General features: G+C 38.1%; 1 protein-coding gene across 4 annotated transcripts in view; it reads right to left on the bottom strand.

Annotated features, from left to right (window-relative positions):
- Positions 1-5,428: 5,428 nt before the first annotated feature.
- Positions 5,429-21,066, bottom strand: part of ETV4 (ETS variant transcription factor 4) — a 33,125-nt gene continuing 17,487 nt past the window's right edge. For 2 of the 4 annotated variants that reach the window (XM_087918083.1, XM_087918082.1), the window contains exons 6-14: positions 18,853-18,979; positions 14,979-15,053; positions 13,617-13,867; positions 11,131-11,205; positions 9,953-10,021; positions 9,095-9,256; positions 8,554-8,723; positions 7,458-7,559; positions 5,429-6,193 (exon numbers count right to left, since the gene is read on the bottom strand). In XM_087918083.1, coding sequence (XP_087774209.1) covers positions 5,978-6,193; positions 7,458-7,559; positions 8,554-8,723; positions 9,095-9,256; positions 9,953-10,021; positions 11,131-11,205; positions 13,617-13,867; positions 14,979-15,053; positions 18,853-18,979 — 1,247 coding nt within the window. In that variant the 3' untranslated portion in view covers positions 5,429-5,977. The remainder of the gene's footprint in view (positions 6,194-7,457; positions 7,560-8,553; positions 8,724-9,094; positions 9,257-9,952; positions 10,022-11,130; positions 11,206-13,616; positions 13,868-14,978; positions 15,054-18,852; positions 18,980-21,066) is intronic. The other 2 variants (XM_087918084.1, XM_026710895.2) reach the window with 2 other exon arrangements.

The raw sequence follows: 21,066 nt of genomic DNA on the forward strand, positions 1-21,066 counted from the left end.
TTAAGACCACACACAGAAAGTAAAATGCAAATCATATAATATTGTACACATTCCAGATCAATTCTGTAAAATACTTATTCATTGGAAAAATGTTTGCTATTTCCTGATATCACCCAAGTTTAAATTATCTGATGGAACTATTCAAAATAAATAATAAGATTTCCAAAGGCTCTGTATTTCTATCTTCTTCCAATAAACAGATAAGAAAAGGAATTCAAAATGCTTCCAAGCAAGGCATCTGCATTATTTATACTGATGTACCCCACAAAAGCCAAAGAAAAATCATGTAGTTAAGGATCAATGTCCACCACATATGGTTTCAAAGTCCAGTAGTGATTTGAGTTATTTTTTTGTGGTAAGCCCTAGGAGAGAAAACCATCTTAAAAGTTCTAGGAATTTTCAGAATATCTGTTTTTCTTTATTTATTTGGTTTGTCAATTGCTTACAAGATAATAGGTATAAGTAAAAACATAGTTATGAATACATGGATACATATAAGAAAAATAAAAGAAACAATAGGACAGGGACCTTAGGCACATTGGTGTGCTTATGCACGCCCCCTACAAACCTCTTAGGAAAGAGGTGAAGTCAATAAAGTCTAAGGTTAAAGTTTTTGGAATCTGAGAAACTCCAGAACAAAGTCATAGGAATCTTTTTTTAAAAAAATTAGAGAGAAAATTGTAAATCTGCTAGATTTATTATCCCAGGAAACTCTGGATTTGTTTACCTTGGTGTGCGCACCAATTAACATGAAAGATAGAAATACCTTTAAAAACTTTATTCTGCGGAAGAGGGCACTTGTGATTAAAAGTTTCCAAAGGATTTGTTCTAAGGCAGTGGATTTTAAAAGGTTATAATCAGAAATATCATGACTTCATTAACATTTGGCAAACAGTTAAAATACATTCCAAAGTATTGGTCAAAAGGTGAGCACTGTTGTTGCTAGGGAAATATGAAGTGGTGGATGGATGGCCCATCCATTGCTAGCATAGGTAATGCCTGCCTCATTCCATTCTATGAGGAAAATTTCTAAGGCTTTCTTACAGTCCAAATTTGTATTGCTTATAACTTTCATTTGATAAGTTATGCCGTTTTCATAACAGTTCCTTTACTTTACATCCTCCTCCCCATTCCATTAAGTTCAGATCTCTAAAGACCAGATTCAACCATACTATTGGAAGACTTTAGCTAGACTTAGAGCTGCTGCAAATAATATCCTTCCTGATGAGAGACGGGTGGAAAAGAAATTTCAGAAATCTCTGAAAAAATAATCCAAATAAACGGTCCACACAAATAATGCAAAGGAATTTTTAAACACGGCTAAATCATGTAAATGAGAAAGTTCTATAAATGATTATATGGTTGGCTGAAAATGTTTAATTACCTTTTAATTTTAAGCTTTATTTTTTATTTTTTTCCTATATAAGACAATTTGTTTTTGTGTGATGGCAACTTGATATTGCAGGCATATTTCAATCTTTGCTGAAATGAAATATGTTTGTTTGCTTCAATGTACTAATTAGTTACCTCTTGGCCAATGCAAGTAAGCTGTTCTGAGTTCCAGCAAAACAAAACAAAATCAAATATTAACTCTGTATACATTCTATATTCTGTTGCTCACAATAAGTGCTATAAAACAAGTCTAAATTCCTGTGAACTATGAGAGACAAGTAAAAGATACAGGTCATAGGTTCCCAGGGCCAAAAAGATGTCCTCCAATTAGAAATGTAGGTCTTGAATCATAACTACAGAAACAATATACATACTAATATAATCCTAAATTCTAGGGCTTTCAGATCTTTTAAGGGCAGAGGATGGGATGGAGAAAAGTCCACCTGAACTATGGGGCTGATAGTTGTGAAAAATCAACCTCACTACCTCCTTTCTTGCAGCAACTAAATCACTCCCCCGCCCCATTTTCCATACTTCCTGGAATTTTGTGAAACAAGGTAGATTAGTCCAGGCCATCTTTATTCTGAGGTCAAGCTGACATTTAGATGGAAAAATTATTTGTATCCAGGGATAGATATCCTGCCTTCCTGTAGTTTTCCCTGTCCCGAGTTCACGTAAAAATACATAATACATAATAGTTAGAGAGGAAACAATGTAGAATATATCTTTTCCAAATATATTGAAGCTCTGTATGATGGAAATTTGAAATAATTAAATTGAGCTTTAGGTCTAGTTCACAGATGACACAGAAATAAAGGAAAATGAAAAGCTAGAGCCATTTCATATACCATCAGGGCCATTAAATAATTTAGAAACCTCACGGAAGCACTTTTTTGTCTTTCATAACCTTGTTTTTTAGGACAGGGCCTAAAGGACATACCAGATTGCATGGACAGAGATCAAAAGCAGGTTATCCAGAGCAGCCAACCTGAGTGAAAACAAGTTGCCATAAAAAAAAAAAACAGATCTGAATATTCAGCTGCATGCATACAAAAAGAAAATCTGTAGTAAATGGGACATACTAAAAGTTCTTGAGTTCTTACAAGATGGTGCTGACTGATGGTAGGTTTTTCAGGACAAAAATCCTGGAAATGTTCAGAAAACCTACAACAACTTTTTGCTTAAAATTCATCTCCAAGAAGGATAAGGGACAAGCTGCTGACTATCTGGATACTTCTGAGAGACCGAGCAAGCTTTAGTTTCTTGATAGAGACTGGAATTTTGTATCCTTGTAGAATTATTCAAGCATAATAGATTACAATGGGGCTTCTTCCAAAGTCTGCCCAGTTCGAACCTCATTCTTGGCTGACACAAGTATTCAAGCAGGTAGTAGGCAGAGAGCACTCTTGCTTACTTGCACAGTGTACAGTGGTTTGTACATAATCTTTTCTAATTTGACAATCGTAAAAAGGCATCATTTTTTTCAATATTAATGATCAAATTCATTCATTTTACATTGTCATAAGTTTGTTTAGTTTTGGCTTTGCATTTCTTATGACCCCAGTCACTGTGATCAGTAATTCACTCTCCACTTATGGTTTATGTAAATAATGGTTAAGTAAAGCATGGCTTGGCTCCTGACACCAAGCATCAGATGAGCAGGACACATCGATATTAACATGTGTTGGAAGCCATCAGACAAAGATGGAAGTGCCAGAATTGAAATGTAAAGCAAATTCAAGAAAATAAATTTGCAAGAGAGGGTCAAGAAAACCTAGTTACATGTGTGGCTTACATACTTCCTGTTCCAGTGGATACTCTGCATGAATTAATCATTAGGCACAATAAGGCACAATACCTAGGGCCTAGGTACAGGTTAAGCTGCAGCAATTGTTTTATGATTTTTATTAAGTCTTAAAAACATCACTGGCTACAGCAAACCTCCTTCCCAGGCAGAAGGAAATCAACAACTAGCAGGTGACCTGAATATGTTTTACTGCAGGATTGAAAGGAAACTACAGCCACCTATCTCCACAACCCCCATCTCAAACACCAACAACAGCCAAACTTCCTCCAACTCACCCCAACCCATTGGGTTCACAACCTCTGGTGATCACAGAAAAAGAAGTGCAAGATCTATTACACAGACAAAAGCCAGGAAAAGCACCAGGGCCAGACAAGATAACTCCTTCTTGCTTAAAAGTCTATGCTGACCAATTGGCCCCCATCTCACCCAAATCTTCAATAAATCACTAGAGATGTGCTATGTTCCTTCCTGCCTCAAATGCTCTACTATCATCCCACTGCCAAAGAAGCCCTCCATCAAGAAACTGAATGACTATAGACCAGTTGCTCTAACATTTGTAGTTATGAACATCTTTGAAAGGCTTGTGCTGTCCCACCTGAAAACCATCATGGATCCGCTGTTAGATGCAGTTTGCATACGAAGCAAATAGACAGACAGATGATGCTGTTAATATGGCTCTGCATTATATCCCACAACACCTTGAATCTTCAAATACCTACGCAAGGGCCATCTTTGTAGACTTCAGTTCAGCATTCAATACCATCATTCCAGGCATTCTTCTAAGTAAATTAAACCAACTAGCGGTACCTGAAAACACTTCTAAGTGGATCATAAGCTTCCTAACAGACAGGAAGCAGCAGGTGAAGCTAGGCAGATACCTGTACAATTAGCACACATACCCCCACCAAGGCTGTGTGCTTTCTCCACTTCTTCCCATATACCAATGACTGCATCTGTTAAAATACTGAAGTTTGCTGATGACACAACAGTTATTGGTCTCATTCAAGACAATGACGAATCAGCATACAGACAGGAGGTTATACAACTTGCCTCGTGGTGTAACTGGAACAATCTGGAACTGAACACACTCAAAACCATAGAAATGGTGGTAGATTTTAAAAGAAACCCTCCCATACTACCACCTCTTACAATACTTGACAACACCTTCAAATTTAGTAGAAACCTTCAAATTTCTAGGTTCTACTATATCACATGACCTAAAATGGACACCTAACACCAAAAATGTCATCAAAAAAGCACAACAAAGAATGTTCTTTCTGCATCAACTCAGAAAGCTCAAACTGCCCAAGGAGCTGCTGATACAGTTCTACAGAGGAATTACTGAGTCTATCATCTGCACCTCTATAACTGTCTGGTTTGGCTCTGCAATCCAACAGGACAGACACAGACTTCAGAAGATAATTAGGACTGCAGAAAAAACAATTACTACCAACCTATCTTCAAACGAGGACCTGTATACTGCACGAGTCAAAAAGAGGGCTGTGAAAATATTTACAGACCCCTCACAGCCTGTTTCAACTCCTTCCCTCAAAACGATGCTATAGAGCACTGCACACCAGAACAACTAGACACAAGAACAGTTTTTCCCCGAAAGCCATCACTCTGCTAAACAAATAATTCCTTCAACACTGTTCAACTATTACAAAGTCTGCATTACTATTACTGATAATCTTCTCATCACTCCTTATCACCCATCCCTTGTGACTGTATGACTGTAACTTTGTTGCTTGTATCCTTACAATTTATATTGACTGTTAATTGTATGATCTGATTACTTATTTGTACCCTATGACTATCATTAAGTGTTGTACCTATAGTTCTTGACTCTTGACGAATGTATCTTTTCTTTTATGTATACTGAGAGTATTTGCACCAAGACAAATTAAATTCCTTGTGTGTCCAATCACACTTGGCCAATAAAGAATTATATTCTATTCTAAGTGTAATTCTTTGCCATGCTTCTCTCTTGAGCACTTAGCATCATGATGGGTAAGCCTATTCTCTCTGTTGCGTATATCATTTATCCTTAGCAAAAGACTCTACAATCCAGCTGCCAAAAAATTATTTTGCGTTTGGAGTGTACATATTCCATCTGCCCCAAGCAAGGAAAAACCCCACTTAAAACCAGAGAGACCTTGTCTTTCCCTTGTTTAGGTTTCATTTAGTTATTGTTGAATCAAGATATTCCTTAAAATAAAAAGGCAAATATACAAAGCACTTTACAATCTTTATCTTATTTGTCCTCACAACATCCCTGTGAGGTAGGTTGCCCCTCCTTGAGAACAGCCTGAAAGAATTGCCCCACATTCATTCAAGGAGTCTATGACTAAGGCAGGATTTGAACACAAATCCCAATTTTGCTCTCAAGTTGGCAGACCCTGCTGCCTTTCTCCAAGGCTTCTGGTTTTGCTTCCAAGAGCCAAGGCCACATTCTATATTGATAATTGAGGGGGCGGAAACCCTCCCTTTTTATTGACCCGGTAATCCCTTAATTTGGGATAAAGTTGGGCAACTGGATGGAGCTGAGCATTTACTGGCCGGATGCCCTTCTTGATGCCATGCAGAATTCACAGCAAATATTTTTTTCTTTGCACCCTAGGAGAGAAACATTTGCCCTACCTAGGATTGAACTCTCAAACCTTGAGAAATATCTTTATATATATATATATATATTTATATATTTATATATTTATGTATAAATATATACAGACACACACATACAACTCTCCCAGATGTAATTGTCCATTCTACTGTTGGCTAGTATGTGCAGCTTTTCCCGTAAGGCTGAGCACCTCCCAGATCTGGTGGGTAGGCAGCATTTTCATCCAAGTGGGATAAAGGCACTGTGTCTTCCTCGGTGACGTGCCACTCCAATTCAGCCTTCAGAGATGGACGCTGGTTGTCAGGAAAAGCAAGGGAGAACAGCACCTCAGGCTCGCAGACAAATTTGTACACGTAACGCTCACCAGCCACCTATGTCACAGAAGGGAGAAAACACAAGCACTACAGCAGCTGTTCTGCTCTTGGCAAATCCTCCCCTCCACGCACCCACAGATGCCTCCAGAAGTGACAAGTATCTTATATTGCTTCTTCCTTTAACCTCTATTCTGCCATTTCCCAGAAGCTTAATTTGGCTTCATAGCAATCCAAGTGTTTTCCAAAAGAGTGGCATAAAGTCCTGGGAAGAAATATTGAAAATGCACATTTAAATGTGTTTTTTTATTTTATATCTGCATTTTAAAATTCACTTTACAGGACTTGTAAACCATTCCAGTCAATATTTTTTCCCAATTCTGAAACTCTGATTAAAACAAAAGAAAAGTACATAAATGATTTATGTTCATAAAATAACATATAAGGACTGTGAATACACAGTTAATTCAATCAAAATATGCGGGTATTGGAGGTTTCAATATACTAGGCATAAAACCAACTGGATTGCCCCAGTCCAGTCATATTTTCACAGCCCTAGGAAGAAAGCAATGGCAAATTTCACCAGGAAAACTGTAGCAACTTATACAGGCAGTTCTGATTCAAAGGCGTGCATGCACACACATAAACACATATACACACACATGCAAAATGTAATACAATATGCAGTTCATAGCTTTATTGTCAGCAATTGTGACAATTTAAAAATCAATCAAGATGGGAAGGTGCTCAATCAGGTTTTTTTAAGGCAGATTTATAATGCTGATGAAAAAGTTTTTTTAATGGAATAAAATCCAAGAGCATCAAGTGCTCAACAAGATTATTAAAATCAATACTCCAATATAAAAAAAGAATGCTTCATTATATCTTCCTGTACTATTATTCTGTTTTGATTGAGACCCAGTTCATGGTGCTGCTTGAGACTGATTTCTTGACTTTCCTACACATCAAGACCTAGCGTGTGAGTATTACTAAAGTGTTAGAATTTTGCATTGCTGGAGGCCCTTCCTTTCAAATCATAAAGTTATGGTAACCTAGATTGTAAATGTTCCATTCCCACTTTCTTTTGTATTTTTAATCCAATAACCAATGTTATTCTCTTGGCACAAAATATGTAACCCTACCCAAAGTATTGAATAAAGCAGCGAATAGATATTTAACCTGAGATCATCTGTGTTCAAAATACCCCAGCTAGTGTTAGAAATTGTTCACAAGAGATTAACAATTCTGGCAGTTTGTTGACAGATGACTGCCCACCTTCCCAAATTTAAATGGCATGTGCCAAGCATTCAAACTCCAGACCAACCTTTTGCATAATGCCTTTTTCATAATAGTAACGAAGGGAGCGACTCAACTTGTCATAATTCATAGCTGGGCGATTCTTCTGAATGCCCCAAAGTCGTGCCACCTGCCAATTCAAAGTGAAGCAATCACATTTACATGCAAAGCAACTAGGACCAAGAGACAAACTAAAACTTTCTATTGACATTTGAGGACTCTCCTCTTAAAAATCCAAATGACAATAGACAATTCTGTGTACATTTCCTCTAGTATATCCATTTTTATATACTTTTCCCAATATTAGCATTTTTGTCTATGGAGATTCCCAATGATCCAGGCCATGGCTATCCCAAAGGTGTTTTTTTTTCAAAAGGCTAGGTATTTTTGGTATTTTCTTTTAAAACATTTTGCTTCTCATCCAAGAAGCTTCCAGAAGCAAAACATTTTCAAAGAAAGTCCAGTTGCCTTTTAGCAAAAAAAAAAACAACCCTTTGAGATTAGCAGTTTTTGTAAGTAAACTTCTCCAATATAATGATTTTTGGCTATGTACTTTGAACCCATACATAGGTTTGAGTTGCCAACTGAAATAACAACTTGAGAAAAGATAACATTTGTTTATATGGCTTCATGTTTATAGTAAGTTTGTGAAGAATATTTGCATTAGGTGTTAAGTAAAAAAAATCTGCTTTTTAGTTTAGAACACCCTCCACTTTCCAACAACTGCATTTTTGTGGGGTTCTGAAGCTGGTTTTGTTCAATTAAAAAGTTAAATATGTGGATTTTTTTCTGAGCTTATAGCCCATATGTGGCCATTGACCACATATTGGGCATTCTTTTCTAATGACAGGGTACAATTTGGATAAAGAAGTAAGTTGGCCAACACAAAAGCTACATTTAATTTATGGATTATTGGTGTGTATGTATTGATATTGCTGATGGATACTGCAATCAGCAAATAAAACTACTCTTTTCCATCACAGTATAATTTGTCAATTTTAGGAGGACCGTGCCTGTCATGCTCACCATTTTAACTACGATAGGTTCCGTATAATCCACAATCAATGAAGGGTAATTAATATAAGATGATTTTTAGTTTTAAAAAAAGTAACAGAAAATCTGACCTCTTCTGGTTCAATGAGTTTGAATTCCATCCCTCGACCTGTCCAGGCAATACAATGGGAATTGCTTGGATCATCCAGCAAAGCCACCAAGAACTGCCAAAGCTGCAGAGACCCACGCCGTTGATAAGGTGGGCCCTCACGGTATCCACTTCCTTCTTGCCTAATATCCCCTGTTAAGGGCAGCATATACAATATAATAAAAGGGAAGAAAGAAACTGATTTTTTTTTAAAAAAACCCTGCATTTTCTGAAGAAAATTCACAGGGAGAATCAATGCCATATCCTGAAATCAAACTTCTACATTTTGCTTTCCTACAAGGCAAAACAAATGGGAGGAGGGATTCTACTGTATCTACCAGTTTTCTCCAGCCTTTTTCTCTCCAGGAATACTGACATGACAATTCCCAGATTTCTTAACAAACCTGGCCAGAGGGTAGCTGAAGATCTGGAAATTACAATTCTACTTAATTTGGGGAGACTGTTATATTTCAAAGTATTTCTCCTTTATTATCACACCATATTTGAAACATAAGTGGAATTACAAATAGGCATGTTGATAAAGATATTCAGCAGGGGTGTCAAACTTGCAGCCCTTGGGCCGGATGCGTCATGCACAGGCCATACCCACTCCAGCTCCGCAAATGAGGGGGGTAAAAAATCACAAAATGTCATGTGACGGCAACATGACATGACGAGTTTGATACCTGTGATATAGAGACAGTGAGAAGCAAGAGGGAAATATCAGCAAATGAACCCCCAAGTTCTCAAAGATACAAAAGCACAGAAACAAACATAGATTGTAAATTTGATATTTATAAGTCTAAGTTTTTATGCTTCACAAATAACATGAAGAAAGTGAATTCCAACTTTTTCCACACCCTCTGGAACCAGAGAAAATAATCCAAATATCTACCTGTAAAATATCAAAGCCCACATATTCCCTGGGACTAATATGCAGGTATTTTGTTCAGATTCAGATTTAAAAGATAACTTTGCCAATTTAATACCAGCCAAATATATAAAGCATGATGTAAGCTGAAGTTCAGCATCTGTAAACTTACAAAATTGGAAAAGTCTACTATAACTGAAGGAGTAATGCTTAAGGCATTGGTCCTTAATCTCTTTTTCACTACCTTTAAATATCTTTTGTGGTCATGGACCGTGGCCATGGATTCCCAAGACATAACTCAAGATTTAAATCATAACATTTCTTCAAGCCTTCACAGATTCCCTGAGAAGACATTGCTGACCCCTAGGGGTCTGTGGAGCACAGGTTGAGAACCACTGGCACATGGGAATACCACATTTATGAAAGATGCATTCTTAGTTCAAATATTCAACTGGAAAATTGGGTAGCTTGGCTATTAAGGAAATTAAAGCCAAATGCTATTGGCTCTGACCTTCGAACCTCTCAGGAACAACACAAACATCTTCTGCAAATGGTTGCATTTGCCTCTCATAACCATAGCCTGGAAAAAAACACACCCAAAGAACAATAGGTAAATATCAAGAATCTGGTGTGCATTTCTTCTAGATATATGTAAGTCATTGACATTCAGAGATTAACTACCAAAATTCTTCCCAGGATTGATTGGATTGATTACACAACAACTACTGCTCCTTAGGCTTTCAATTAGCTACCTTTAACCACATGAGACTTTTTTATCATTATAAAATCTACTAATCATTCTCCCAGAAGTTAAGATAGTTGTATGTTCAGTAATAGGTGTGGGGTTTGCTTTTTTTTTCATTGTTTAGTTGTTGGTGGAGTGGGGGAGAAGGTGATGCGTTATAGATACTCTGGCTAAAACCAGACTGGGGAGAATTGTGTAAGTATGAATCTGCCTCTTATTACACATATCCCAAGTCCATTTTGATATTGTTCATTCTAACTAGCAATAAGTCGATAAGCAAAGAACAACTCAGTATCTCTTCAAGAATGAATGTCTACTTACAAGTGTTGAATACACTTGATTATAATGGATGCAACACTCTTGTGTGAATATTTGCACCCTCTTAGATAAATTCTGAAAGAAACTCAATGCTCAGAGTAATGTGGTCCATGTGCTCTCGTAACTGATTGTTTAGGTGCTTGCATCCTAGGACTAAATCTTAGAATCAGATGCAATTCAAATGGTGACTTTTTATGAACCCTTCAGGGTGGAATTTTTTTAGATTGACTTGCCTCTGCTGTACCTTCTACTTGCTTGTTGTATGGTAAAAGCAACGCTTAAGGCTACAAAATCACTTTTGCCTAAACTCCACAGATTTTTCTCAGAGAACAACAAAAGCAGTATCTGCTAAGAATCTGTACTAGACTTTTTTTCTGGGAAATAATACAAGCTGGAACTTGTCCCCATTGTCCAGTCATGCATCCAAATCTACTCCTAGAACATTTCACAGCAAATTGTAATTAATCACAAAATCAACCAGATATTTATACTGGATTTGGCATTTTGTCCAGTCCTTCCTTAGGAGCTGGAATAGGCAGGTGTTGTTGTTTATTATTATTATTATCATCACCCTAAAGAGAAAAATGTATCAAATCTATCAGGAACCCCAAGATTATTTTTCTCACCTAATATGCCTTCAGAACTGGAACAACTTGGTAATCCTTCTGCATTCATATACATTGAATGGCAGCTTGCCACATCTGTAATTCAAACAAAAAAAGCGAGCACGGAATAAATAGGATTCGCTGGCCTTGTTTCAGATGTATAATTGAAGGTGCCAATGCCATTATTGTATACCATTTTGGGGAAACAAATGAGATATGAATTGAATCCAAAATGAATTAATTTGGGGAACGCTCTTGTTGGAACGCACTTCCATCTGCACTTTTATACTCATTAAGATATTTAAGACCAACTTTGCTATGATTTTTCGGTAGCTGACTTGGTTTTTCTTTTATTTAGCTTTTTATTTTGCATAATTTGTTTGACATTTGTCTGATTTGAATAAATGAATATTATTACTATAAGTAAAAAACAAGTTTAAGTGGAGAGGAGTTTTATTAAGAAAAAGTAGAATATAAAAATAATTAAAATAAATTACAGTATATGAGAGAAATACGCCGTGCCTTTCTTATAAGGTCTGGAGATCTCGTGATCTTTCACTTGCCACTGAACCATTACGCTCAGAAACTCCACCTAAACTAGCCTGCTACAAAGGATACTGGGAATTGTAGTTTATCAACATCTGGAGGGCCTTGGGTTATCCATACCTACAAAAACACCTTTCAGTGGTCAAATCCATGATTCACTGGGCACTTTTATTTCCCAGCTAACAGTTTTATCTACCTATTTACATACAGCAGAAAAGAAATGAAAGCAAGTAAACATTTATTCAGTATTAATGGGTTAAATCCTGAAAAGGCAGCTCTCAGGGCTAATGGAATCTTATTCTTTTCCTAATCGCTGACACTTTTAAGAAGTTTATAGCAGCTGAAAAATCAAGTGAGGAAAGGCACTAATCGCAGTCCCTGGAGAAATGTGGAGCTGCAAAAAGGGTCAGAAAGGGAGTGCATTTCTCCTGGATAGCCAAAGGCTTTCCTACTTCAAACGCCAGTTGGATGCTTTCCTCCCAGGTTTGCAGGTGTCATTTTCTGCACATTCTTCCACTTTCTCTGGGCAATGAGCCAAGCTTTGGCTTGTGTTACCAGCCTGCTGGCTGATTTCAGTTGCACCATTAGGAGAGCACGAGCAGTGAAATCCAACACTCTTCATCCGGAGCCCAGTTCCTGTGCATCCATTTTGTGAATGAAATTCCTTTCCGTTCCAGCCAGCCAGCCACCACAGAGACAGGCTCTGGGCCAAACCAGCAGGAAGGTAGAGACTCAAAGTTATGCAACACTTTGCCAGCTCTGGGGAACAGAATAGTTTTTCCTCTTTCTCTCCGAACATTTAAAGGTCAGGGAATCCATAAAAATCCCTCTTCTATAGGCAAGGGTGGTAGTAAAAGAAAAAGGAACATACCTGAAGTTTAATTGGTATGCAGGGAGGAAAAGCAACTTAAAACATTTTAACATACAGAATTTCTCATGAGCTAGGAAAGTGTTGGCATTTCCACCACCCCCTGCTAAGCCACAACAAGCTGATTAAATGGATTGGGCAATTGCCATTGGATCAAAGTAAGTGTGAAGATGGCCATGAATTAAGCTCAACTCCATACAGTTTTCTTGTCAGCCTTATGGAAGAGATTTCCCATGGTAATCTTTTGCATGTTTTTTTTAAACTGGTCAGTTATGCTACGGACCTGGTAGTTCCCCAACCAACTATAACCTATCTGAATCCCCCTGAAATTTCAAGATCAGCCAATGGAATTAAGGCCGGTCTAAACATAATGCATTGCTCTCCCTACCCCAATGGCAAAGGAACGTAACACCAGAAACAAACATGATTTTGCATGATTTTTGTTCTTTTATTCACGTATAAAACTTTTATAACAAAATCAAGTGTGTATGAAAGAGAATCTGAACATAATGTACAATATATTGGAAATACACAAAAATAGTAATACGCTATGGAAGAAAAGGGTACCTTCCAGATAACTTCCCACATACATTGGATTATGACTGTCCTCATCCCCTAGCAGAATATGGGGATGGTAAGAATTGTAGACCTCCACCTCTGGCAAGCATGAGGTTGGGGGAAGCTGGTTCAAACCCATAATCCCAGAGTTCCTGGCTGGATGTATCATCGGAAAAAAGAATTACACAGAGATATAAATCTTGTTCTTTGTGCTCAGTTTCGATGTGTTTATCAGTGAAATCAACAAATGGCATCTTTCAATAGCAGCAAGGATCCAAGATTTTGGCAGGACCAGTATTGGGCCCTCCCTGCTTTTTAACTTTTGGGGGAGTGGGGTGGCACAGTATTTATAAGTAATGCCATGTAAACCCAAATGCTTTGATTGTTAATCAGCATAGCTGGACCCAGCAAATTTCAGACTGTTTCTGTAGCAGGAAAAAGATAAACCTGGTCCAAAGAACTAATGCTAATCCTAAACACATGCACACACACACACGTATGCACCACCCTACACTTGCACTTTCTTTCACTCTACCTGTGTCAAAAGCATAGTCCATCCGCTCCTGTTTTATCACCACACCAGTTGCATACTGGGAACCATCTACGTCTCCCAGTGTGTTCGCTTGCTCATACATGGGGTCGTAGAATTCGTGCTTGAAGCCCTGAGGGGGATACGGCAGGCATGGGGCAGACCATGGACGTTGATAAATGGAAGGGCTGTCTGATACCAAGGCTTGAGAGGCAGAGAAGGACTGGCTGGCCTCAGCATGCAGCTGGTACAAGGAACTAGAAGGAATGCAGAATAAGCCAGACAGTTGTACAGGCAGACAAATAAATAAAAGGCGTTTAATAACCTGATCATCCCTTACAGTGCACGAAGGGGATGGGGACTTGCTATTCCTTTGAAAAAGAGTCCAAAATCAGGAAATGGAACACTTATGCTCAACAAAGTTTACCAAGGCAAAGTACTCTTTGGGTATTTGAGCCAAACAATTCCTATCATCCCCTTTCAACATGCCACTTGAGATGATGAGATCTATTTGAACTATTAATTACAATAGCTGGGCATGTTTAATTGGGTAAAGAGACAGCGTGTCATGTAAATTGCTAAATTCAACTGAGATGGTTAGGTTGTGTTTGGGCTAAGCTAACTTGCCCCATCAGCTTTTGTCTAGAAGCCACTATGGAGGAAAATTCCTGGAGTTGGAAGCTGTCAAAAGCTGCAGGAACTCCATGTCTCTATTTTGTTTCACCGTCACCATCTATGATATTTGAAGCAAAGGTGGAACCAAGGGGAGAAAGAGTGGAAAATGTCTCCATCTATGGTAGAACCGGATCCTCACTTGGATCACTGTATTTTTCGTAAAGCTTTAAAAAATGACAGAGTGATGCTCCAAAACAGCCCTGTAGTAATTTGAACTCCTATTTTACCAACCCAAAAGAATGAGTATTTATAATGTGTGCTGACTGATTCAACCAACCCTGTCATGCTCAACAAGCATAAGTCACTAAAAAGCAATAATATTTTAGCCTAACTCATAATATGGACCCAAACAGCAGCTGAACATAATGCTGTTTAATGAAAAGAAGGACAAGTGATAGCAGTGTTCCAATACATTTCCTGATAGTTAGAACAATTAATTAGTGGAACAACTTGCCTCCAGAAGTTGTGAATGCTCCAACACTGGAAGTTTTTAAGAAGAGATTGGACATCCATTTGTCTGAAATGGTGCAGGGTTTCCTGCCTGAGCAGAGGATTTCAACTCTGTTATTCTATTTTGCTTGAAAGTTAATTTTTGAGAGAGCAAGAGTTTCTTGTAATGTATTAAGCTTCCCTAAACCTTTCAGGTAAAGTGAGAGATATTAGAAATTTTATCCACCCAGTGCATTGGCTTACCTGTGTTCCATACAGTATGCTTGGCCAGGCGCTGTCTGGAGTGGGCCGTGATGGCTCACATTGTTTGAATCTTGCCTAGAGAAAAGTGCAAGCATCAGGTGCAGCAAGATATATCCCTCTCCCTCCTGCTGGTATTTCCCATTTTCCCCAGCAAAACCCTGATGCGTCATAATAAGATATGCTCCGAAGAGGTTATTTATTCAGAACTCGATACAGACTTGATTTTTATTTTGCAGTCAGACAAATGCACTAACACGGATGACCTATATTTTTCAGAGGGAACAGGCCTTTCTTCCTTATCTCCTACTTTTCTTTCTTTCTTTCTTTTTCACACATACTAAATTAGACTGAGGACTCCACATGATTCTTAAGCCACAGGCTGTCAGGCTGATGATTTTAAAGCAAAGCTGCACCTGTGTGGCTATTGAAAGCTTTGGATGTGGACACAACCACAGGGGAAGGAATCATATTCATTCTACAAAATGTAAAGGAAACCAACATTACCTTTTAATATCTTCTGATCTCGCCTATTTTTAGAAACAGGCTTCTTAATATGCAACTCATCAAAAGAATACATTCTTGGGTGCTCCTGCTTTAAAGGAGGTGAAACAGAAAAAAGAGCAGACGAATTTGGATGGCACCATTTAAATGTGATGCGGACTTCAGGGGGTTGGGGCTGAGGGAGAGAAGTGAAAAAGGCTCTATAGGTAGGAACATATCAAGGAACAGGGGTACAAAGACAAGCGAGAGGGACCTAGGAAAGCTTGGAGGGTAAATAAGGGCTAGGAGATGGCACTCGAATCCAAGACCCTGCATGTGGAAGTGAGGAGTCTGAGGGAGGGAAAATGCAAGGAGAGGAGACACTAAAATGTGGCAGACAAAGGCTAGAGAACAGAAAGTTGCAAACAGCAGGACAAGGAATGTCAGGACCATTAAGGAGAGTTTATGAATGGTGAGGATTTTTTTTTTTAATGCACAGCATTTTACAATACCACACATAAAGAAATATAGCATGACTTGGTGACAGATTGTTCCCTGGTTCATAGGAAATCGAGGAATCTACGCTAAAACTGCATACCTGGCCTAAAGGGCAAATATTCTTTGTCAATGGAACAAAGAATCAACAAGGGTTTTAAGATTGGAGAGATAATGTGAGAAAACAAAACAATCATCTCCACCACCACCACCCACCACCCCAGCATCTTAACACAAACATTAGGGATCATCCGTAGTGGTATTTCAAAGAGGAAACACCTGACTGGACAGAAACACCAACATCTGGGGCACTTTTTCAAATTTTATTTATTTATTTTAGGCACTACACCTACACTATCATTCACAACATTGTGTGATACTGCCTGATAAGAAATAAGGAGTATGTCCTTTGAAGATTCACCCCCACATCTTCTTTTGCATTCCTACACAGAAGATTTGTCCAAATAAATGTTTAACCAAATTAAATAAATACCTAATAGCCGTATTTTAAGCTAGGCTTGACATCTTGGTCGTGCTTTTTTTTTTTTAAGATTTCTGTCAATCTGTTTTGGTGGTTTATTGTGGTTTCCAATCCATTCGATAATTTATGACTCAACATAGCAAATAAATTCAGAAAATGGTTTAATTTAGGAAACTAAATTAAATAGGTTAAGCATGCTGGTTGAAAACAACCAGAATATGCCAACCAATCCACCCAGCTGCCCCCACAGCTAAATTCAGTGATGGAAAAGGGAAATTTTAAGGATGAGACTTGCTCATTTCTGCCTATGGATTCTCATATATATGTTCCCTGAATCTGGAAAGATCCAGAGTTTTGATCCGGCGGAGAGAACCAACCAAGAAAGAAGGCCTTGCAGTAGATGAATCAAAGTGTGAATCCTGGAGATGTGGAACCTGGAGAATTTGTCAAAGCGGACAACAGAACAGTGGTGTTGAGGATTCTTAGGCCACAATTAATCAGTGTCCCTCCATTCTCCCTGTCCAATGTTATATGTTAACCACTCTGGTTTTCTTGCTGAATGAAGGCAACTAGCATTCAACATTATTTGCATATTCAATAAAGAGCTACTTCTGATTATCTTCATAGAATCATAACATTGGAATGCATCTTGGAGTTAATCTAGCCATCTCCTATACTCAATTCAACATCACTGCCAGATGGACATTTGACCTCTGCTTCAATACTTCCAAGCAGAAGACTGCACATCACCTCCCTTAGGCGGCTTTGTTTTCTCTAACGCATGTTTCTCCCAGCAGTATGTCAAAATCCCCGATTCCCATCCCCTGCACTCCTTCTGACAGCAGATAAATTTGCTCTATCATTTAAAACTTTCAGGGAGAAATGAATCATTATCATATGTCATTTTCGATCATCTCTCCAAATTAAGCTTATTAAATGATTAACTCTGTACCAATGCTTCGCTACAAAACTATGTGATCAGGCTTAGTTTTGGGGGAAGAAAATATGGGGGGAAATTGTGCCTCTGCCTACCAGCATCCATATTCATCCGGCTAGCATCCTGTCAGTGTGTGAGAATATTGAGGGCTGTTTGGAAACTGAGTGTGTGAGCTCTCAGTTTGCTCTGTGTGAGCAAGAAGGAGACAGCAAGGAGCGTGGCTTAGCTCAACTGTTCTGTTCTAAAGGTGGTTGCTGCTGTGAAACTACAACTGAAACTCCTCTCCTCTGCTTGTGTTTTGCATTTGGAACAGATTTCTTTTCAGGTGGGGAGTAGAACTCCTTAGCATCAGAGCGTGTTAATAATAATATATAGGAAATACTCATGCTCTGATGGTCATTTTAAAATATCCTTTCTTAGGGAGCACCTAGAAACCAAGATGAACACATGTGCCAAATTTCAAGTTTGTCGGCTTTATGGTTTGGGAGATTTTGTGATGATGCATAAGTGGTATTTCGTTTTTATAGAGAGAGATTTCAGCAGTAACTCCCCATCTGCATAGGTTTTGTATGTGCTTTTTTAAAAATTAATGTTCAGAATTGAGCATATGCTCCAAAGGCAGCACGCCCAGTTTAAAATAAGAATGCGGTGCAGGCTATGAAAATATGAAAAGGGCTTCTTCAGACCTTGGATAAACTCCTGGCATCTCTTGGCTACACATCACTACATACCGATTCTTTTCAAGATTCCATGCAATCCAGAATAAAGGAATTTAAGAATCACAAATCTCTTAAAATCAGTGGCATTTTTTTTCAGGTTCATACAGATGTTTGACAAATTCAGGATGTTTTAATTATTAGTCAAGAGGTGTTGTGCTTTAGTGAAGTCCAAAGCACTTGGTTCTAAAACATATAGTCTTCATGCATTCTATTCTAATCAACCTGCAAACCAAAGAATAAAAACACTGTGTATTGTTGAGCCAAGAACCAATAGCAAATCCTAATTACATGTCCAAGAGCCCTTCTTTATTAATTTTTACAATAGAAGCTTGATCGTCTAATTTCACTTAGATCCTTTGTATTTATAGGATCAGACTTAACTTGATGGTTAATGAATAAATTCCTACATTTGGGTGACACTGTTACTCTTTTGTGGACAGTGGGATAGACTTGGTATTGACTATTTATCATCCAATCACATTCCCAACATATTAAGTTGTCAACCAATATGGACAACATGTTTTCTTAGCTTCAAAATATGCAGGATAATGGTGAGTTATTGAATAATACAGTGTTATGAATAATACAGTGTTACAGTGTTATAGTTGACTTCTGCATATCTTGGCCTTTTTCTCAAACTTGTCTGAACCAGCAAGATCTGAAGGAAACCTCTACTTAGCATTCTTGGCAATTCCTAACAGGACAAATTCTCATGACTGCAGGAACACAAGGTGATCAGTATTTGTTCTGTAGCAGCATTACCTGGCATATAAGCATTGCTCCCTGGGTTGGTAATGAAAAGACTGTGTGAGTCTGCAGGAACTGGAAGCATCCACACATGGGCTTTGTGGTTCCTTTTTTATCTTAGCTGGAGGACTGTGAAGGGCCACTGGGTGGGGAAAAAAGGAGAGTAAGGACATCAGGATACTCATCAGTCTGAGTTTGCATCAACCAAGCATCACAAGGGGCAAAGACTTTCCTCTCCTCCCAACCCCCAAAAAGAAATTGAGAACTAGATGTTCCCTCTTATTTGAAGTGGGGGGCGGGGGGAGGAAAGAGATGCTCTAACCTGCATCGGAATTGTATTTGCAGAGCCTAGCTACAAAGGAATCTGAGATAGGACTTTGTACCAGAGGATATTCTTAGCATGCAAAAGTCCCAGACTTTTGTATTCTTGGTTAAAAATTCTTGGTTAAGAATACATAAATTGATTAGGAAAATGGCCTAAGAGTCTGCTTCCAGTCCAAAGAGGCAATAGTGTGCTAAAATTGTCCTATATGAAATAAGGCAGTTTCTATTTTTCATGCCACTCCACCCCTCTGTTTCAACAATTATTTAGATTAGATTATCTCAGTTCTATCTGAGAAATTACTTGGATTTTTTTTAAATTTATTAATGAACAACAAAAAGAAAAACATTTAAAAACAATGAGCGTGGTGCATATATAACAAAAAGTACAAACTTACATATATACATAAATATTAATCATCGTTGATACAATGACTCCTTTCTTTTTTAAACCAGTGGTAAAACTTCTCCAAAATTTTGTAATAATCAGATTCAGACTTATCTTTTAATTCTTGAGTTACTCTATCCATTTCAGTGCACATCCAAATTTTTCTAATTATTTCCATTTCTTATGGCATATCATTACTTTTCCATCTTTGGGCAAGGGCTAATCTCACAGCAGTGGTGACATGGACTATTAGGTATATTATCTCTTTATTATATTTCCCAACATTGATTCCCAATAGAAAAATTTCAGGTCTAAACTCTATTTTAATTTTACACATCTCTTCTAACCAGTTTCTAATTTTCAGTCAATATGTTTGGGCTTTTTCACATTTCCACCTTGCCTGATAATATGCTCCAATTTCTTTGTTGCATTTCCAGCATTTAGGAGATAATTTTAGATACATTCTTGCCAATTTTGATGGTGGGATATGCCATTGGTAAAACATTTTATGGAAGTTTTCTTTATATGATGGCGCCACGGTTATTTTTCTAATTCTGTCCCATAAAATTTGCCAATCCTCCAAATTTATACCATATCCAAAATCTTTCATCTAGGCCAACATCGTTACGTTCACCTTTTCCTCTTCCAATTTACATTCCAATAATACTTTGTAAATTTTTAAATCAATTTCTCATCCATTCCTAATAATATTTTATCTAACTTGGAATGTTGTATTTGTTCATTAAATTTAAATTTACAACCTGACCTTTCAAAAGGAGCTTCACACAGCTGTCTGTCCTCCAATTTTCGCCCACACTATTAACTCTCTAAAGGGCAGGTTAAGAGATGGTGACTGACTGAGAATCATCCAACAAATGTTCATGCTTCTTTCTTCTAATGTTCACTTTGGTTGGATACATATTGAGTCAGTCATAAAGCCATGAGTTTTAGGTTCTCTTTCCTGAATTTCTATGATGTTCTGGGAGTTTCTATGAGAAACTATAAGAAGAATATTCTTTTCTATGAGTTTTAGGTATTTTTGTCATTTACTTCCTATCAAGAACATTTTAATGAAGGATGAAATCCAATTCTTTTTTTAGTGCATCAAGTACAAGTTAAATAAATAAATTATAAATAATAATTATAGGCTCATGGTCTTCATCTTGATCAGGGGTGTCAAACTCATGGCTTGGGGGTCGGATGTGGCCCACAGGGTGCTTAGATCTAGCCCATAGGGCCATCCTGGAAATAGTGAAGGTTCGGACCGTGGTGCCTCTGCCAGCAAAAACAGGTCACAAGGGCCACGCACAGCCCTCGCAAGCTCCATTTTTGCTGGTAGGGGGTTGCAGAAGGCCTTAACAGCCAAAAACAGTTTGTGAGGGCTGCACACAGTCCTCACGAGCTCTGTTTTTACTGGCAGAGGGTTGCAGGAAGATGTCACAGCAGAAAACAGAGCTCATGAGGGCCGCACATGGCCCTCAAAGCTCCGTTTTCACTGGCAGATTGTTGCTACAGGCCAT

The sequence above is a fragment of the Pseudonaja textilis genome, chromosome Z (genome assembly GCF_049901715.1).
Source record: "Pseudonaja textilis isolate UNSWEBS1 chromosome Z, rPseTex1.2, whole genome shotgun sequence".
In the NCBI taxonomy this organism is placed as follows: Eukaryota; Metazoa; Chordata; class Lepidosauria; order Squamata; family Elapidae; genus Pseudonaja; species Pseudonaja textilis.